Source organism: Gymnoscopelus microlampas (genome assembly GCF_963454915.1).
Source record: "Gymnoscopelus microlampas genome assembly, chromosome: 12".
Taxonomy (NCBI): domain Eukaryota; kingdom Metazoa; phylum Chordata; class Actinopteri; order Myctophiformes; family Myctophidae; genus Gymnoscopelus; species Gymnoscopelus microlampas.
Genome location: NC_139949.1, coordinates 54,088,483 through 54,110,190, shown reverse-complemented (window position 1 = coordinate 54,110,190; position 21,708 = coordinate 54,088,483). Strand labels below are relative to the sequence as shown.

Genomic DNA, 21,708 nt, shown 5'->3' with positions numbered 1-21,708 from the left:
AACACCCTGTGTGTGTGTGTGTGTGTGTGTGTGTGTGTGTGTGTGTGTGTGTGTGGGGGGGGGGGGGGGGGGGGGGGGACTACACGCTGCCACTTCCGGAAGACGTTGGTTTACGCGCGATCGCGCATGCGCATTGAATGTTTCAGGAGGCAACGATGCCGCCTGAACCCTGAAGGCACATTCAGAGTTAGTTGTAGCCTGGTACCTTCTGCCCCCTGCTGGAGGAGACGTGTAACTGTCACTGATTTGACTTATTTTCTTGCATTCTTAAGCCAATAATTTGATGACAAGCGGAAAGATGCTAATGTCTCCGGGAGGAGACACAAAGGAGTCTCTTTGAGTCTCTAACCGGAGAGACGGTCATCAGATTATTGACTCAGGATAAAGTCAAGACCATGTGATGCCATTGTCACCTGGAGCTTGGAAAAGAACACCTCCGATGCAAAGTCAATTGGACTCAAACATGGGTGAATCTCATGATACAAGCGCCCATCATGTGCAATTTCAATGTAAACAAAATAAAACAAGAATAAAACCAGCAAAGAAAGACAAGATAATGTCAAATATGTATAATCTAATATCAATGTGAGATATCAGTCATTGTCATTGCAGACTTCCGTCACATCTGTGGATACAAGGTACGTATGTCCCTGTTGTAAAGGTCATTAAAATGTGCCAGTGGTTGTCAAGGAATGTATTTGGCTGTGGACCCCCATCTGAAAAAAGGTTTTGTGCCAGGGACCCCAGAAGAGAAGTGTTTTTTTATTTTTATTTTTTTTATTCAAACATGTAAAACATTTTTGATATCTTTCAAATATTCTCAAAAATAGCAGTGAGCTTGTAGATCTGCTATCTTTGAATAGCCAACATGTAATTGGATAAAGTGGTTAAAAATGATTGTGATATTATGTTAGGTGCTTTTGTTGGGGACCCCCTGGAACCCCTGCCCCAAGGACCCCTGCGGGTCCCCGGACCCCAATTTGAGGTTTATTTGTCACATTTGTCTGTCTGTCTGTCTGTCTGTCTGTCTGTCTGTCTGTCTGTCTGTCTGTCTGTCTGTCTGTCTGCCTGCCTGCCTGCCTGCCTGCCTGCCTGCCTGCCTGGCTGCAGCTACACACCTCCTCCAGCAGGTGGCGAAAAAGGCATCCCAGCCCAGGGCTACAGCAGTGCCCTTGTCTGGATCAAGGAAACTTATTCAAGGAAGGGGCACGGGCGTCATTTTCTCCAGCAATTCCAGCCGGCAGATTGGTCACACCGGGTGTCAGACTCACACCGGGTGTTGGGTGAAATAACATCATAGTCCAGGGGTCTTCAACGTTTTCAGGCCAAGGACCCCCTAGCTGAGTCAAGTGGCAGCGGTGGCCTAGTGGTTAGAGGGGCGGCCTTGATACCGGAAGGTCCCTAGTTCGATTCCCCAATTCATCACATCAATCATGAATCACGGCTGAATAGCCCTTGAGCAAGGCTTCCATGCAGGGTCCGGCTGGAAACAAGTTTCGTACTTAGTCCGACACCCTGGGTAAACAACAAACTTTGCTTTGCTTTGCTTTGAGAGAGAGATGAAGCAGGGACCTCCTACTCTATATTGTATAAAATTGTGTTTAAGATTTTTTTTTTTTTACTTAGTCTGCTATTTTTCCCTCTACACCTATAAGCCTCTTTGCCAAAAATAGCCGATCTACAAGCTCTCAACGCCTCGCAGCGCGAGGCGTTGAGAGCTTGTAGATCTGCTATTTTCAGCTAATGTTCCCCTCAGAAAAGGAATTCTAGGGTTCAAGTGGTTAATGTAAAAAAACAAAATCCTATCACACAAAGATTTGGCGGACCCCCTAGGGGTCCCGGACGGACCCCTTGTTGTAGACCCTTGTCATAGTCAATGAGGCGTGTCTCTGAATCCCACCGCACTCTAGTCTCGCGTGGCCAGACTGTTGCCTCCCACAATTTACAAATGTTTCCGACATACAGTCTGGGACTCGGAAGCTCTGATCATGTGTAAGGGGAAAGCGGATGCCCCTCCCCTACCCACGTCCGTTTCAGCATTGTGCAGTGGCGCAAATGAGTCCGACTGGAATCAACGAATCTCATAAATATCGTTTATGTCTACTAGTGTCTTCTTTCAGTTTTTTCGGCGTTAATTCCATGATACCTTTCTCAGTTTTCTGTGATAAACAATCCTCACACAAATAACATGAATCTACCGCTCCTGTGACTATGCTTCCGCCTCGGTTCTGTTTCCACTAGGACTACAGGTCCGCGGGCACCGCGTCGTGATTGGTCGAATGTTTTTCCGGTCTGAACAACCGTTACACAGCTTTCGGGAAGTGGAGTCCCAGACTCTATATAGCGTTCAGAGATTGTGGAATAGTAGTCTGGTGACGCGAGACTAACCGCACTCTATCCGGACTCATCCCCGGCGTCCCTTCCTTCCATTAGCTTCCTTGGGTCTGGATCCGTTACTGCGCATGCGTGTGACACGTGGACCCGGAAGTAAACCAAGTGCGTGTAGTTTTTTATTTATTTATTTCTTCACGGTGTTTTTATGGAAACAAAGAAAGAGCTGAAACTACAATATGACAGAACGTAAGTTATGATGACATTATTACTATTTTTATTTGATTTTGACTTACAAATAATAAAGGCCTTAAAAATCATTGAAACCTCAAAATACTTTGTTTTAACCAGAAAGACATTATTATTAATATATAATAACTACAGTAACAACAAGTTGGCCAATGGTTATATAAATAAGGCTAAAGAACACGTTGAAAACAAAAACTAGTTAATAGCGTCCCGAAAATAGCAGATCTACAAGCTCACAACGCGTCACACTGCGATGCATTGTGAACTTGTAGATCTGCTATTTTCGGCTATTTTCTACCACTTGTCTACATGCCCATTGGGATTGTGGTTAATGTAGTTTATTTAACCTGCTAAGAAGTTATTTAATGAGTGAGAGGCTGCAATAAGGGCTCTACATAGTTTTTGTTTTCTTCACAAATCTCAATCTGTATTTATAATAATCATGACATACAGTACAATACAATACAATACAATACAATACAATACAAACAATACAATACAAACAATACAATACAATAGCCTACAATAGCCTACAATACATACAATACAAACAACAAACACTAAAAGAGGTTATTAATACATCAATACAACAACATCAGAGCCAGGGAGATTTAGGAAAAAATCGATGTAACATAATTTTTAATTAATGTAATAATTATTCCATTTGGTTCCATGTACACATGGAACCAAATGGACCCTTACAGATCTGTAACTCTGATAGTACAAATATAACCAAATGGACCCACCCTGTATTGTCATTGTAAATGGTAAAAGGTGCATTTATATATCGCTTTTATCCAAAGCGCAACCAATTGTATAGCACATTGGTTCTCAAAGTGGGTTCCAGGGGGTCCCCAGCAAAAGTAGTTAACCACTTTATCCATTAATATGTTGGTCATTCAAAAAAAATAGCAGATCTACAAGCTCGCAGCGTGGCACGAAGTGAGGCGCTGCGAGCTTGTGAATCTGTTATTTTTTAAATATTTTTTGGGAAAAATATAAAATGTTTGGGACTGGACTTTTTAGACTGGAGATCATCCGTGTCATTTTAGATGATATAGATTTTCATACTACAGCGTCACAAAAGTTCCTAAAGTAGCAGATCTTCAAGCTCCAAACGCATTAATAATGTAATCTATAATCGTACTGTGACGATTGCTATTGCAAAAGTCCTCGATATTTGACACCTGAATTTCCATATCGATATTCTTTTCAACACAATGGTTGCAGCCGATAACAAATACCTTTAATAAACGAGGATAGACTTAATGTGGTGGAAATGGGGTATATTACTGTGTTATTACACTTATTTGCAGCTGAAGTTCCTTCAACTACCCCAGCTATAAAACATGTACATGCAGCTATAAAACATGTACATGCAGCTATAAAACATGTACATGCAGCTATAAAACATGTACATGCAGCTATAAAACATAGGAAACACATGTAACGTTCAAATGTTTAACGGTTCTACAAGCTAATATTTTACAATTTACAATTCAGGCAGAATCACAATGAGCAAGGTAACCACATGCAGTACATCATCACAGTGTGTAGTCAAGGTAACCACATGCAGTACATCATCACAGTGTGTAGTCAAGGTAACCACATGCAGTACATCATCACAGTGTGTAGTCAAGGTGGTGTTCACTCTCCATTCCGACATCTCACCACTCCGACTAGTGGCTTCCGCGTGCGGTTAGGGTTAGGGTTAGGTGTAGGGTTCGTCAACGTCGGAAAGGCGACATGTCGGAAAGGAGAAATGCACCCAGTCAAGGTAACCACATGCAGTACATCATCACAGTGTGTAGTCAAGGTAACCACATGCAGTACATCATCACAGTGTGTAGTCAAGGTAACCACATGCATTACATCACAGTGTGTAGTCAAGGTAACCACATGCAGTACATCACAGTGTGTAGTCAAGGTAACCACATGCAGTACATCACAGTGTGTAGTCAAGGTAACCACATACAGTACATCATCACAGTGTGTAGTCAAGGTAACCACATGCATTACATCACAGTGTGTAGTCAAGGTAACCACATGCAGTACATCATCACAGTGTGTAGTCAAGGTAACCACATGCAGTACATCACAGTGTGTAGTCAAGGTAACCACATGCAGTACATCACAGTGTGTAGTCAAGGTAACCACATGCAGTACATCACAGTGTGTAGTCAAGGTAACCACATACAGTACATCAAAGTGTGTAGTCCTTCAGTAAACTAGGATCACAGGTAAACCCAGAACCCAGAATCAGTCTAAATAACATGCTATGTAAATTACATTTTAATCTTGTGGTCAAGGGAGGAGAAAAACAAAAGCCTAAGTAAGAAAAACATCAGAACCAATGACCAGGTGACCAGGTCGTCAGATTACGGTGAGTCTCTCTATATTTAATGGTTTTCTCTCATTGTGTCTTTTGTCCAGACTTCCTGCACCTCCCTGTGTGTGAGGAGGAGTTCTCCCCTGAACAACAGGAGAGGAGGAGCCCCAGTCTGGTCCAGGAGGAACCAGGACCTCCACAACATGAGGAGAAGAGGAGCTCCAGTCTGGTCCAGGAGGAACCACAACCTCCACAACATGAGGAGAAGAGGAGCCCCAGTCTGGTCCAGGAGGAACCACAACCTCCACAGATTAAAGAGGAACACGAGGAGCTCCTTCAAAGACCAGAGGAGGCTGAACAGTCAGCGTTGACGAGTGAAGATGATGATGAAAACAGAGAGACAGCAGAGCCTCTAGCCGGCTCCTCAACTGAACACATGAAAACACAAGCTTATATAAAGTACTGGGTTTCATCACAACAACCCACTAGTGATGAGCATCTCCTCTCTTCACACTGTTCTGACTCTGACACTGAAGACAGTGATGCATGCGAGAAGAAGAAGACCGGTGAAGATCAGTCGGCTTTAAACACGCCGAAAACGCAACGCGTCGTGGACGGGAGCAAAAGCTTCCGTTGTACAGAGTGTGGCAAAACGTTCAAACGACAGGGGCATCTGAAGAGGCACGCCATGACTCACTCGGGGGAGAAGCCCTATACTTGTACGGTGTGTGGCAAAAGCTACGGCCAGATGGGTAACCTGAAACAACACACCAGGACTCATACGGGGGAGAAACCCTTTAGTTGTGCGGTTTGTGGCAAAGGCTGCGTTCATATGGGCGATCTTAACAAACACATGAGGACTCACACGGGGGAGAAACCCTTCACTTGTACGGTTTGTGGTAAAAGCTGGCGTCACATGGGTAATCTGAAGACGCACATGCGGACTCACACCGGGGAGAAGCCGTTTACCTGTTCGGTCTGCGGCAAAGGCTGCAGTCGAATGGACGACCTGAAACAGCACGCGAGGACGCACACGGGGGAAAAACCCTTCGTCTGTACGGTTTGCGGCAAAGGATGTAGTCAAATGGCTCATCTGACGTCGCACATGAGGACTCACACGCGGGAAAAACCCTTTACGTGTGCGGTTTGTGGCAAAGGCTTTGGTCACATGGGTAACCTAAAAGCACACATGAGGACCCATTCAGGCGGTGGGGAGCTTTAGTTGCAGTTTTGTGTCGAACCTGTTGGTCAAGATGCACAGCTGAAGATCATGAGGATTCGGTACAGTGGAGAAACTGCTGCATGAACAGTAACACATGCTTCTTCTTTCAAAGAAGATATCTGAGTTGGTACGTGATATATCTCTGTACTGTATGAATATATCCATGTTCGTTCATGCATTCATTCATTCATTCATTCATATCCAGGATGACAATGACTAGACTATAGATACTAAAGCAGACATATGAAATATTCTGTATCAACATGACTAAAAGTAAACAGTTTATTTTTCTGTTCATTCTCATTTACTTGCCAACAAACATTTGTTTTGTTAGTTGGCAGTCAATGGTTTTGAATGCATACGTTCAAATGCAAAAAAAAGCTAAAAGGATTTCATGGGAATATGATTATTCCCATTCCCCATGATGAAGGTCTAACAGAGCGAAATGTTGTTGAATTCCCATTAAATCCTTTTTTCTTGCACTTTAAGAGAACGTGCGGTGAGTTTTCCTTTCACTACGCTGGATCGTCTCCTACACACACCTGTCGCCTGTGTAGGTTTGCAAAAGACTTGCTTTTTATGAATGCATACTTTCACCGTGAAATATTTTCAAATACTTCTGTTCCTTTTTTGTATTTGCTTTTCATCTTTTCATTATTACCTGCAGCTCTATAGGCTACTGGTAGAACAATATGAACATCAGTGTCTGGAAACATGGTTCAGGGGTTTGAAGGCATATTTATTACCGTATTCATTATGAATATTCATCTAATAATGGTGCAGTGAAATGTCGACAAGCTGCTGGATGTTTGTTTCTGTTTTTGTTTATTGACATGTTTGTTGTCTGTAATTGTAACATTATTTTACATAGAATGGTTGTAGAGACAAATTACATCATCACTTAGTTCGATTTTGTTTAGATTCTCTGTGTGTGTGTGTGTGTGTGTGTGTGTGTGTGTGTGTGTGTGTGTGTGTGTGTGTGTGTGTGTGTGTGTGTGTGTGTGTGTGTGTGTGTGTGTGCGCGCGCGCACACACACACACACAATCTAAACAAGTAATCAATCTAAGTGATGATGTCATGTGTGTGTGATAGTACTGGGGAAACATAAATAAAGGTTTCACAGCTCCGGGTCCCTTATGTGTGATATATTGATTGAATACTTTATTAGTTAGGAGTGTAAACAGCACTAGGTACAGTCTAGGTACAGTATATACATTATAAGGCTAAAAGAATAACACAAAAAGGTCCTGCGGACATGATGACACCTTTCTATGTTAATTTGTACAATATCATTACAGAACTGTTATCAACATGTGACTTTTTCTAGTTATATTATATATTATACTATTATTATTACCCTTATTATTATTATTATTATTATTATTATTATTACCCTTATTATTATTATATATTATACTACTACTATTATTATTATTATTATTATTATTATTATTATTATTATATTATGTTGCTGTAATGTCCTTGATGAGGTAGGACGCTAGTTCACGCTAGAATCAGGATGTTCAAGAGGTGTGGGGCATGGGGGGGATTGATATTAGATTTAATGATACTACAGAACGTGTGAGGTATTTATTATTCAACCTGGGAGTAATCCTGACTGGAATAGGATGCGTTGGACTTGGTACAGCGATTTGGGAGTGCAATTTTACCCCCGACCAGTGGGGGGCGTTGATGAGCTGAGGTGGGTGAAGCAGTAGTGGGCTGGTTGACCTGAGGTGACCGAGGTAGAGCCAGTATGTCAACAGTGGACAGCGTGTTGAATGTTGCTTGCTAGAGCTTGGGAGCCCGAGAGGTTGGGATGCAAAGCGTCTCTTTTAAAAAAGGGTATGCGGTGGTATGGACGGTGACGCAGGGGGGACTGCCCATAAGTCCGACATCCTATTACTTCGACTATGTGGCTTCCGCGTGCGCTTAGGGGTAGGTATAGGGTTAGTAACCGTCGGAATAATGCGCTGTCGGCATATTGACGCGGACCCGATGCAGGTGGGGGAGAGGTTTGGTACCTTTAGCCTATAACGATGGTTACCCGTATCGGGTGGATAGGTAGGCCCTGTTGGTGTGTTCAGGTTAGATCGCAAATCTAATCTGATTCTTCTTATCTTCTGATTCTGGTCTTCTGGTCAGCCAGCTAGAAGGGTTACGTGGAACTCAGCCTCTTGTCTGGATCTCTGCCAAGGGGGGTCGGGTCGCTGTCTTCAACTTTCCCTTCCCACTTCCTCGCACACCACTGTTACATCCGAGGGTTCTTTCTTTATGTTTATTATTGTACGTAACGTATCACTATAAATGGCAGTCCCACTGACTCCTGCTTATCCAGCTCACGGCCTACGTGGGAGGAGACCTGGTTGAGGAGGAGGACCGTCCATCAGACCTGTGGACCAATCAGGAGGGCGCCTGCCATTATAAAAGAGCTGTCAACAGCTGTGAACATCGGCAGTGTGTAACATGCTATCAGTGCGGTTACATGCTGTCCTACTGAATGTATCAAAAAGTCAATACTCTGGGGACTGAAAGTTTGGTGACCCCTCTGTATCATGTATAATCCTGTCAGCTGCACCCTGTCTTGAGTTGAGCTTGCTAAAGTAGCATCGAGTAAAAGATAAGTGTTAAAAGTATCATGCACACAACTCTGTTGTGTCTTTGTGTTGGACCGCCAGTGCCCGCTTTTTGTACCTGTCTTGTTTTCTTTAGTTTAGATTAGGGAAGTTAGGTTAGATTAGGGATTTGATGTAAATTTGATTTCATAGAGATTAGGTTAGATAGGGGTTCCAAAGAATAGGTAAGCGTCTTATATTTGTTTATTGATTTTCTGCACGGTGGTCCCTTTATAAAGTTTGTATAATTTAAAGTTAAGTGTCACATACTTGTTTGTATTAATTCTGTGTCACTTTCCGTCAGCAACCAACCATAAAAGGTCAAAACCAATAAAGCTCATTTCACTCACCAACTTTATGTCGCAATCCTTCACTCCTAGACTAAAGGATCGTAACAACCACTGTCTACGAGATCCTGTGGAGCTGCCTATCGGAACTTATATATCCTTGCAGGGAGCAAAGCAAAGCAAGGATAGAGCTGCATTCATGGTTAAACATTGTGAACAGCTAAAATGTTATTGAATGAAATAAGGAAGGTAAAAAGCTGAATTACAAAGCTTACAGACAACAAAGGCTGCTATAAATAAGTCAGAAGCTCAACCGTAACAAACATTATAGTTATTTTTATTAGGTTAATTAAAAACACGATGATTAAAAACAAATGGTCAACTTTTTTGTTAAAGACATTTTAAAAGAAATACAAACTGATTTAGTGAAAACGGTATATCGTTGCTGTCAGGTTGAAACCTTGTATGTCCAAAATCCTTCCCTTTTTATATTTCTTATATATTAGAATTGTGAAAACAGCCGATCTACAAGCTCACAACTTGTCATGATGTGACGCGTGGTGGACTTGTAGATCAGCTATTCTCACTCCTTTTGTGTGAAATTATTTTACGACAAAGTAGGTCATTAATCTGCAAATAAAAAAGTTTAAATATGGAAATACAAGGTTTCTGCCTGACAGCAAGTATCATTAAGGTCATATAAAAAATACAGTATAACTAAACAGTAAACTAACTTTAACATCATATAAAAGTCATAGTAAAACTAAACAGTAAACTAACTTTAACATCATATAAAAGTCATAGTAAAACTAAACAGTAAACTAACTTTAACATCATATAAAAGTCATAGTAAAACTAAACAGTAAACTAACTTTAACATCATATAAAAGTCATAGTAAAACTAAACATTAAACTAACTTTAACATCATATAAAAGTCATAGTAAAACTAAACAGTAAACTAACTTTAACATCATATAAAAGTCATAGTAAAACTAAACAGTAAACTAACTTTAACATCATATAAAAGTCATAGTAAAACTAAACAGTAAACTAACTTTAACATCATATAAAAGTCATAAAGTAAAACTAAACAGTAAACTAACTTTAACATCATATAAAAGTCATAAAGTAAAACTAAACAGTAAACTAACTTTAACATCATATAAAAGTCATAAAGTAAAACTAAACAGTAAACTAACTTTAACATCATATAAAAGTCATAGTAAAACTAAACAGTAAACTAACTTTAACATCATATAAAAGTCATAGTAAAACTAAACAGTAAACTAACTTTAACATCATATAAAAGTCATAGTAAAACTAAACAGTAAACTAACTTTAACATCATATAAAAGTCATAGTAAAACTAAACAGTAAACTAACTTTAACATCATATAAAAGTCATAGTAAAACTAAACAGTAAACTAACTTTAACATCATATAAAAGTCATAAAGTAAAACTAAACAGTAAACTAACTTTAACATCATATAAAAGTCATAAAGTAAAACTAAACAGTAAACTAACTTTAACATCATATAAAAGTCATAAAGTAAAACTAAACAGTAAACTAACTTTAACATCATATAAAAGTCATAGTAAAACTAAACAGTAAACTAACTTTAACATCATATAAAAGTCATGTCATGATAAATCAAAATCACACAATCAAATGTTTTTTTTTTCTCTTTTCAATGAATTATAAGAATGAATAATGAGATAAAAATCAACAAAAATATAGTAATGTATCAGAGTGCAATATACCTACCAACCGGTAGGGTCACTCAGTTGAAAGCATTTGGAGAAAATGGCCACCGATCAGATTAAAATGCTTTTAATTGAATGATACGGATGATACGCATACTTCTGAGAGCCCGTACGTACATGTAACATCCATGGCCATGGGATAAGCACTTTATATTATGAAATATGAACGTTTATATAGATGTACGGGCTATAAATGGAGAAAGGGCAAACACCAGGTTGAAGTTCATCCATGACGGTCGTGACAGTCGACCGTCGTGTATCCATGGCTATTACTCCCTCTAACATTTTCCCATGTTTTTAGTTTATTGAAATAATGTCATGCACATTTGTCCAGTGCATAACCTACTACAGGCCTTGTTGACTAGATTTAGAAGAGATTTTGAAGCTCTTGCTCCTGAAATGATGGATTATTTTTAAGGGGAAAAGCCATCATTTAACATGCAAGTCAATGGGTGAGAAGCAGAGCTTGCCAGGCGCTGCCAGGCCTGGGTGTGACTAACTTTGCACCACCAGTCACAGAGTGGAGTGGGTGGGGCTTAGCGAAGGGTCCATTTCCTCTACATGTTTCTCCAGGTCCTGGTTCACCTCAGACTGTCGTCTCTGTGATGTCACTTCCTGTGTCCACGTCATCATACACCTCCTGTGGGTCCTCCACCTCATAGATCACAGTGTCTGTATAACACACACACACACACACACACACACACACACACACACACACACACACACACACACACACACACACACACACACACACACACACACACACACACACACACACACACACACATTATTAATACAATTACAACTAGACGTGTCGCAATTCTGGGAAATTGCACAGTGTGGTTGCGCCGACGCGAGTCGCGATGCGCTGTCAGGCTACTTTGGAGTCTAGGTGCCCAGACCGCTACGCCAGCCGTCTGGGCCTACCAGATATACTATGATTCATACCCAGTCTGTCAGGATCTGTGTCCACATCATCATAGACCTCCTGTGTATCCTCCACCTCATAGATCACACTATCTGTACACACACACACACACACACACACACACACACACACACACACACACACACACACACACACACACACACACACACACACACACACACACACACACACGTAATTACAATACAATTACAATAATTCCATTTAATATAGTATTCTGTTCATTTTATTATTTCATTATTATTATATAATATAAAGTATAGTATTGCTTTGAGTTGCTCAGTATTGTGTATTTTATCAGTAGAAATACCCTCTAATTATCATCATTATCATCATCATCATCATCATTATTAATTGTGTTCTTTCACACAGGTTTTACCAGTGTCTCCAGACTTTGCTGCAGGTTGAGGACTGATGGTTGTACCAGTGTCTCCAGACTTTGCTGCAGGTTGAGGACTGATGGTTGTACCAGTGTCTCCAGACTTTGCTGCAGGTTGAGGACTGATGGTTGTACCAGTGTCTCCAGACTTTGCTGCAGGTTGAGGACTGATGGTTGTACCAGTGTCTCCAGACTTTGCTGCAGGTTGAGGACTGATGGTTTTACCAGTGTCTCCAGACTTTGCTGCAGGTTGAGGACTGATGGTTGTACCAGTGTCTCCAGACTTTGCTGCAGGTTGAGGACTGATGGTTGTACCAGTGTCTCCAGACTTTGCTGCAGGTTGAGGACTGATGGAACGGGGCTGAGAGTCGTGGATGAAGCTCACTTCCTCATCGATGTCATCATAAGACAAGGAGGACGCATCTCCTCCGTCGCTCTGTGTGAGTGCTGCCCCCTCTGGTCTGGATGCTGTGTTCAAAACAAATACAACACACACAAGCAAACAAGTCAAACTCAACGACAACTTGAACAACTAACATTTATCACAACACTGCTGCACATTTTATCCTAGCCTTACGGCTGTAAAGGACAGTACTGTAATATAAACTATATGACGTTGATCAGAAACGATCCATTTCTTTCAAAGGACAAGTATTATACATGTTTATGTAACAAATATAATATGATTCATACCCAGTCTGTCAGGATCTGTGTCCACATCATCATAGACCTCCTGTGGGTCCTCCACCTCATAGATCACACTATCTGTACACACACACACACACACACACACACACACACACACACACACACACACACACACACACACACACACACACACACACACACACACACACAGTGTAACATATAGTACAGTGTTATGATGTCATTGTTATTGTATAGTGTAACATATAGTACAGAGGCTCCACACTTTCCTGCAGGTTGAGTATTGATGTAACGGGGCATGTGGATGACGCTCTCTTCATCTTCATCATCATCATCATCATCATCAGAGGAGGAGGAGGAGGAGGAGGAAGATCTTCCTACAAGGTTCCGTCTGACTCTTACGTCTGTAAATGATGACATAATAACTGCAGTTGGTTACAAGTTGAAACGAGTTGCATTGCAAATATTTAAGGCCAGACAGCAGCAATACAACTATAGTCACAACTGGCATTGGTTGCAAGTAGTTGCATTGGTGTGGACTATGGAGTGGACTGGCCTTTAGTGTGGGTCAGTGGAAGTGAGTTTAATAATGAGTATCATACAGACGTCTGATGAACATATAAATATCACTCACCAGGAAGACCCAATGCTCTCCTTTCATTTGCAGTGATGCCAATATCCTCGTATTCAACGCCTTCATTCACTTCGTCTTCTTGTGAAGATGTTCTTACTAGATAACAACACAGTTAGAATATGACTGGTGCAAGAATGTATAAAAAAGAAAGAAAGAAGAAACATATAAACTGCCCACAGAAAGTTTGTAACGTAACTGTGGTCGATTATTTCTCCCCTTCAATAACACCAATTGGTATTGTGTTTAATGTAATTTTTACCGTTGATTAATCACCTTTATAATGAGGTATAACTTGTAAGGATCGTGCAATCGGGAAACGAGCAGCACAGCTAAACGTGTGAGTACAACCCCCCCCCCCCCCCCCCCTAATAAAAAATATCCAAAATTCCCCAATATGCTTCTGTTGGTAATCGCTGTCGCTTTGAGCAACAGAACACACCTGCTGGCATAGAACATGTCACTGCTGTCCGGTGGAAACCTTGTATGTCTGCTCCTTTTTTATTCTTTACAATAGTTAAAATAGCAGATCTATAAGCTCACAACTGTTGTGAGCTTGTAGATCGGCTATTCTCACTACTTTTGGTCAACACTCTTGTATGATGAAGTAAAGCATTAATTTACGAACAATTTGAAATATGGAGATACAAGGTTTCTGCCCGACAACAACAACAACAACATTATAATATAAAGTTACTCACAGTGAACAGTGAGGAGTTTTCTCAGGAAGAAGCAGATGAGAATCATGGTCAGAACAACCACAATGACAGTGATGATCCTAGAGAGATCCTCAGATGTGGGAAGATCTGAAATCAGGAGATTAACCACATGGAACTTAGAGTCTGTATTTTGGTATATCATAGTAGGCAAACATTCTGCAAAAATAGCTGATCTACAAGCTCACAAGTTGCAAGATTTTAACAACTTCAAGCCCTATAAATGACAAATAGTGGGAAAACAGACGATCTACAAGCTTGTGACACATTGCATTTCTGCTATTGTTGAAAATGATTAAAGACATTGTTTGAATATCTTCACCTACAATGACATGACACAAACTAATCTATGCCAGGGTTAATGTAGTTCATGTGTAGTTGATTTGTATTGCCATCAACATCAAACATATTGATTAATAATTGTTTGACTCATAAGCGATTAGATAAAATAGCAATTGAAGTGCAAGGGGAAATTATAAATATAGTTTAACAGGATTCATTGTTTGTATACTGTTTATATGAAAGCAGGTTTGGTACCTTCACAATAGATTTCAGCTGGTTTGACATTCTTACAAGACTGCAGGCTGACACAATCTCTGATGTCTGACTGATTGTTTGTGCAATCCAGGGTCGTTTCCAGATCCTAAAATCAAAATCAAAACTTATTTTAGTGTTTTTTTTCTCCCCTCAGTGTCAAGGAACTTTGAATACTTAGACAAGTGCTATGTTAATCTGAGGTATTGTTCATATTATTAAAGCATACAGGACACTCGTTCACCTCCTCTGTGTGATTCAGGTCTGTCTTAAAGTCCTCCATGACGTCACCACATCCAAGCTGCTTGCACACGAGGTTGTTGAAATGCTTTGTTAAATTTAGAGGACACACATGATGCTCCCACTGATCTCCATGTTGGACCTTAAGTGTTCCTCTGCACTTCTCTGTGGTGTTGAACTCAATGCCACCTGTAACAAGTTACAATAAACACCTGCTTTATTCACCTGTAACAAGTTACAATAAACACCTGCTTTATTCACCTGTAACAAGTTACAATAAACACCTGCTTTATTCACCTGTAACAAGTTACAATAAACACCTGCTTTATCCACCTGTAACAAGTTACAATAAACACCTGCTTTATTCACCTGTAACAAGTTACAATAAACACCTGCTTTATCCACCTGTAACAAGTTACAATAAACACCTGCTTTATTCACCTGTAACAACTTACAATAAACACCTGCTTTATTCACCTGTAACAACTTACAATAAACACCTGCTTTATTCACCTGTAACAAGTTACAATAAACACCTGCTTTATTCACCTGTAACAAATTAAATCAAACATCGTTTGGAAACTGTGTTGAATCCAAATGTTTGAATGGAAATATACAGTAGTAATAAGTACAGGGAAATGAGGAAAATGATCCTTGCACTAAAAGAAGAAAATGTATTGAAATCCATTGATGTTTCAAATGAAAATAATAATTGATCATACAACCCATTACACATTATGTCTTGGAACTAGGATATACAGTACATTCATGATTTAGATCAAGTTCCTAATAAAGAGATCCAATTGATTCATATCAAGTCCTTATCCACATCAAATGTCTATGTTTACAATAATAAACAGATGTTACTTACTAAATAAAACAACAGTAACAAATAAAACTAGAATACAATACAGAGTAATTCCTGAACATTATTATTTTTTAATCCCTGAACATTCTAATATACAGTTCTTACTGTATATGCTGACTCAAAACAGTTCAAAGAATCATACAGTATCAACTCAAACAGACTCTTTTCCTCTGCAGATCTGTATCAAAGCTATCAGAATAGTGACAGTAATCACACATATTCACCTGTACAGTAGACAGACACCAGTCCACCATCACACCGGCCTCTCTCCGTCTCACACTGCATAAGGTTGGACTCAAAGCCGTGGCAACGGACGAGGTAAACATCTGACCCAGTTCCTCCATGTGTCTTAAAGTGGAAGGCGTTGCCACAGCCCAGCTCTTCACAAACTATCTGTGAGTGTTTGTTGTCCCAGTGATCGCTGCACACTGTGAGACCATCCATCTTCACCTCACCAGAGCAGTTCCCTGATAGGGTCACCACAGGGGATTCTGGGAAAACAAATATGAAATCTCAACAAATCAACCAAAATGAAAATTAAAAAACATTTCCAACAACCACACAGATCTGGTGAGTCTGAAATAAATATTTTACCTGAGGTCTCATATAATTGTCATTCAAATCAAGTACTTAAAAGAGCACTTAGGTCAGGGATGGCAAACTCATTTAGCTCAGGGGCCACATGGGGGAGGGCCAGAGGGCCAGAGGGCCAGAGGGCCAGACGGTAAAATCATAGCATAATAACTAATAATAACAATAACAACAACTTCAGATAGTTTTCTTTGTTTACTTTACTCAGTCTTAGTTAGTACAAGCACATTCTGAAAATGTAAACTTCACAAATAGGGACGGCCAAATGGAGACATTTTATTAACCGTTTACCGTTAGGCCTTACCGATTAATTAATCGATTACCGTTAAGAAAATAAAATGTGTTTATAAAATGCATTTTATTTCAAAGGGCCAAGTCTACACAGTTTGTTTTGTGTCTCCAGCAGAGTTTCTAGTCTCTCTATCTGTGAACAGGGCCGAAATTGTATCACATTTGACTTGCAATTTGTTTGTACTATTGCACTCTTCTCCTTTAATAAATAATCCAGAATAAAACTCACAACAATAAAATATAAATGCACAATAAAGTGCTGGGTGCGTAATTACTGTGAGTCCTATCTGAACTAATTGTTTGTCGACTACGCCACTTTTGTTATAGAGGGAAGTCCCCTTTGAATACACTTTAACTTCTTCTTCAGGCTTTCACAGGTTCGAGGTTAACTGGTAAGTTTCAATACTTTTGGTTTTGAGAATACAACACTGGCATGAGAATATCCCTTTAAGAAACTGGACACGAATACAGTGTATCAAAAAAAGGTAAGTCATATTTATTGGGTCCCTAATACATTGGCTTCTGTGCCTTAAAAACAATCAAATAAACACTATACTAATAAAACCTATATAAACATACAAAACACAATTAATCTACACAACAACTATAAAATAAATTATAAAGTTGTGCAAATTACGCGGGGCTTAATCACAAGGGTTCCTTAGCATGGGGGGTTTCTGTGCAACAAATACTTTTCAAGTAAAGTGCTGTGCCAATAAAGTGCTTCAAGATACTCAACACGGTTTGTTCAGGGGTAATGCTGCATGTCCATATATGGGGGTAAGATGGGAAAAGGTCTGAGGCCAGTCGTCTTCGTCTTCTCTCTTCTTTCTCTCTGCCTGCAATTATAGAGATCTAGACCAGTTCACTGTGCATTTACACGATACATTTGCGTTGTCTCAGGCAGTGGTTATACAGGGATTCAACGTTGCTGGTTCGAATACTCACTCGCCAGCCAGGTTTTTACACCTGGCGCTGAGTTGGTTGCGTATGCAACGTTATCGCCACTTTCCAGTCTCAGCGCTCCTTATATGGTCTGGTCTCACTCGTCTCTCATATGGTCTGGTCTCACTCGCCTCTTCCTCCCCTTCGGTTCGATCGCTTTCTCCTCTTGGTTTCTCCTTTGAATGTAGGCACACCTCGGCTTCCAAACTCCTAGGTGGCTGGTATGTCTACTTCATCTATGCACTCCTCTACTCCGTGTCTCGGCACAACCTTCCCCTCTGCTGTCCTTCTCCTCACTGACGCCTCTGTCACTTGGGTGCTCTGTTCTCTCTTTCAAACGGTCCCGCCTCCGCTTTTGTACCTGCCAAACCACACCTCCCTCTTCTTTCATTTGTCCGTGGTGACAGTCTGTCTGGGGACATTGGCCATGACCGTGGCCTTGGGCGTGACCGCGTGACTGCCGCTCTGCCACTCAATGTCTCTCAATACATGTGACCAGGGGATCATGGGGAAAACAATTATAAACAATACAGTGCGTAATAATAATTGGTACAAAAATAATAAGATGGTGGGGTTAAATGAGGCAATTATACACATTAAGCACCAATAAAAACAAATTACAAAAGTTTTAAGAACCCCTCATTTCACCCTTGTCACATTCCCCCCTACTTTTTCGTTGGCAGTCCCTGGCAACTGGTTCTAAACGTCATGCCCGTACCTCTCAGGTGGCTGTCCTTGGTTCGCTCTTCCAGAGCGCCGCGGACCTTCAGGTTCCCTAGGACCGGGGAAAAACCCTACATAAGGCGGCCATATTGGTCCCACCGGTTCGGCTACTGGGGCAGGTTCGGGGCTCTCCATCGGTGACCTGGGGGCTATACACACTTTTAATGCATTCCTATGGATCGTTCTATCTCGCCCTCCTTTTTCAGGTCGGATCCTGTATACTAGGCCCGCATCCCCCACCCTCTCCAATACCACAAAAGGTTCTGGGTCCCACCATGGGCCCAGTTTACCTTGTCCCTGTCGGTTCCGGTTTCGTACCCACACCCTCTCTCCAGGTAACAATGGTGGCATACCGGCTCGGCGGTCATAGACCTGTTTACGCTGTCCGGCTATATGCACCATTTTTTTCTCGGCTGTCCTATACGCTGTGGCCATTCGTTTCTGGTGATCTTGCACCCAATCTCCCACTCCCATTCGATTTTGTGACAACGGTACTCCTAATGCTACATCTACCGGACGCCTCAGGTGGCGACCAAACATTAAGTACGCAGGCGCATAACCTGTCGCACCATGTTCAGTATTGTTATAAGCGTGTACTAACTCAGGTAAGTGTTCATTCCATCTGCCTTGGCGATCAGTATCTAGAGAGCGCAACATGTTTAACAGTGTTTGATTAAACCTCTCCACCCCCCCATTACCAGCTGGGTGGTAAGGGGTGGTGCGACTCTTAGTAATACCGTATGTATGACACAATTGCTGCATTAATTCGGATTCAAAATTCGGGCCTCGGTCCGAATGGAAACGAGCCGGGCAACCGAATGGCTGAATAATATGTGTCCAAAGCGCACGGACAGTCGTGGGCGCAGTTTGGTCACGCGTTGGAATAGCCCAACTGTACCTGGTGAATAAATCGGTTGCTACAAGAATATTCTGCCATGCGTCATTCGGCCTACCTAATGTGAGAAAATCAATAGCCACTACCTCCATAGGATACGATACTTCGAATGGCTGTAAGGGGGCCCTGGGCTCTATCCTGTCTTTCAGTAGGCTGCAGGCAACACAACCTCGCTGGAACTGTCGCACCGCCCCCTCCATGCCCGGCCAGTAGAACCGGCGCCGAAGCTGCGCCAAAGTCCGGTCCACTCCGGCGTGTGCCGAGGCCTCATGGAGTCCTTTCCACACCTCCTCTCGTCGCGCCCCTGGACAAACAAGCTGTAAGTAACATTCTTGTGTATGCTGATCAATCACTTGCCTATACAACACATTGTCTCTGATGCGCAACCGGTCCCACTGTCGTAACATTTGCCTGGCTTCCCGTGACCAACTCCTCTTCTCCATAAGGGTAGGCAGTTTCCTCCGCTCTACGCAACTCTTCACCATCTGGATGTCCGGATCTCGATCCTGTGTTCCCCGCCACTCAGCTCCAGCCCACCCGTCCTCTCTCTCCACCGGTGCCAACTCCACTACGGCCACTCCTACAGGTTGAACAGGGAACCTAGACAGGGCATCTGCGTTCGCATTGCTTTTTCCAGGTCGGTACTTTATATCATAGGTGAATGATGCTAGCTGGGCTGCCCAGCGCTGTTCCACCGCGCCTAGTCGAGCTGTTTGAAGATGCGCAACAGGATTGTTATCTGTATAAATCGTAAAATGAGCGCCAGTTAAGTAATCTTTAAATTTTTCGGTCACTGCCCATTTAAGTGCCAAGAGTTCTAATTTAAAGGAGCTATAATTTGCATCATTTTGTTCGGTAGGGTGTAGACTTCGGCTGGCGTAGGCGATTACTCGCTCCTGGCCATCTTGGACCTGTGCCAGAACGGCGCCGAGCCCGCGGCCACTCGCATCAGTATACACTACAAACGGTCGGTCATAATCTGCATAAGCCAGTATTGGAGCCTGCGTAAGGGCAGTTTTAAGAGCATCAAACGAGTTTTGGCATTCAGGGGACCACTCTATTTTACACTGATGGGACTTCACATCATTCGGGACTCCGATCAACAAACTATTTAACGGCCTAGCTATGGCAGCAAATGAGGACACGAAGCGGCGATAATAACCAGCCAGACCTAGAAAAGCGCGGACCTCGCGGACAGTCGAGGGTGGGGTCCAGTCTCTTACCGCAGCCAACTTTTCAGGGTCCGGGCGCACTCCCTCTTTGTCTACAACGTGGCCCAAGAACTTTACCTCCGGTTGGAGAAGCTTGCATTTATCGAGGCGCAGTTTCAATCCGTGTCTCCACAGCCGCTCGAAAACCTGGTCAAGGTGCTGCATGTGAGAGGAAAAGTCAGGTGAATATACAATAATGTCATCGAGGTACACTAATAATGACTCTGTCACCTGGCCACTCAAGCATCGCTGCATTAATCTTTGGAAGGTCGCGGGGGCGTTACATAAACCGAACGGCATACGTTGGAACTCGAACAGTCCTAAAGGGGTGGTAAACGCTGTCTTTTCTCGATCCCGAGGGTCCATACCCACCTGCCAATAACCGCTGGCCAGGTCGAGTGTGGAGAACCACTGAGCCTTGGTCAGGCTTGTTAAAGTCTCTTCAATCCGAGGTAAAGGGAAGGCATCTTTGTGCGTCACGGCATTCAGTTTACGGTAGTCGACACAGAAACGCCAGCTGCCATCTTTCTTCTTCACCAGGACAATGGGCGCTGCCCAGGGACTGCAACTCTCTTTTATCACTCCCTTGTCCAGCATGTCACTCAATAAGGTCTTCATTTCTCTATACATGGAGGGCGGCAGCGGTCGGTGCCTCTCGCGGATGGGTGCCGCGTCTCCAGTTGGTATTTGGTGTTGCACCACGTCCGTCTGCCCAAAATCTTCATTATGGACTGCAAACACCTTCTTCCATTTACACATCATCGCATGCAGCTCTTCTCTCTGCTGGTCAGGTAGGTCATCTCGCCGGGTCAACGCCTCCATCTCCTCAGGTAAGGTCTTCACGGGTCCCTCGTCTTCGATGCTCACCAGGGACACTTCCACGGCTCCGTCGGTTCCTAGGGACAGGTTCAGGTCTCGTCGTCCACGGACGTCGGCCTCCTCCACTGGATATAGCTTCCCTAACTTTTGATGTCTGCCCACGGTCACGCTATACGCGTGGGGGTTGCAGATGCGCACGGGGACTCGGCCATTACGCACGGTGACCAACGCTCGGGCCACTCCCAGATCAGTTCCTTCCGGCATGGCCTCCATCAGGGCCTCGTATTCGGCTCCATTTGGACCTTTCCAGGCACGGCCCCATACTACTAACTCACTGCGGGCGGGGACTCGGATTCTCCGTCGGCCGACAGGCCACACATAGCCCAATGCTCCGTCTTCGTGGGTCACTGCCTCCACTCTCCTACAGGCGGCGAATGCTTTTTTCCATGG

General features: G+C 42.4%; 2 protein-coding genes across 2 annotated transcripts in view; both read right to left on the bottom strand.

Annotated features, from left to right (window-relative positions):
- The window catches only part of LOC311057463 (uncharacterized protein), a gene marked incomplete at its 5' end in the record, with an annotated part of 12,476 nt that extends 11,181 nt beyond the window's left edge, over positions 1-1,295 (bottom strand). The window contains one exon of the mRNA XM_084074420.1: positions 1,211-1,295. Coding sequence (XP_083930546.1) covers positions 1,211-1,295 — 85 coding nt within the window. The remainder of the gene's footprint in view (positions 1-1,210) is intronic.
- Positions 1,296-12,099: 10,804 nt separating this feature from the next.
- The window catches only part of LOC311057462 (scavenger receptor cysteine-rich type 1 protein M130-like), a gene marked incomplete at its 3' end in the record, with an annotated part of 38,206 nt that continues 28,597 nt past the window's right edge, over positions 12,100-21,708 (bottom strand). The window contains exons 8-15 of the mRNA XM_084074419.1: positions 16,008-16,274; positions 14,920-15,104; positions 14,679-14,784; positions 14,127-14,231; positions 13,429-13,524; positions 13,060-13,198; positions 12,822-12,889; positions 12,100-12,596 (exon numbers count right to left, since the gene is read on the bottom strand). Of these exons, the coding sequence (XP_083930545.1) occupies positions 12,100-12,596; positions 12,822-12,889; positions 13,060-13,198; positions 13,429-13,524; positions 14,127-14,231; positions 14,679-14,784; positions 14,920-15,104; positions 16,008-16,274 (1,463 nt within the window). The remainder of the gene's footprint in view (positions 12,597-12,821; positions 12,890-13,059; positions 13,199-13,428; positions 13,525-14,126; positions 14,232-14,678; positions 14,785-14,919; positions 15,105-16,007; positions 16,275-21,708) is intronic.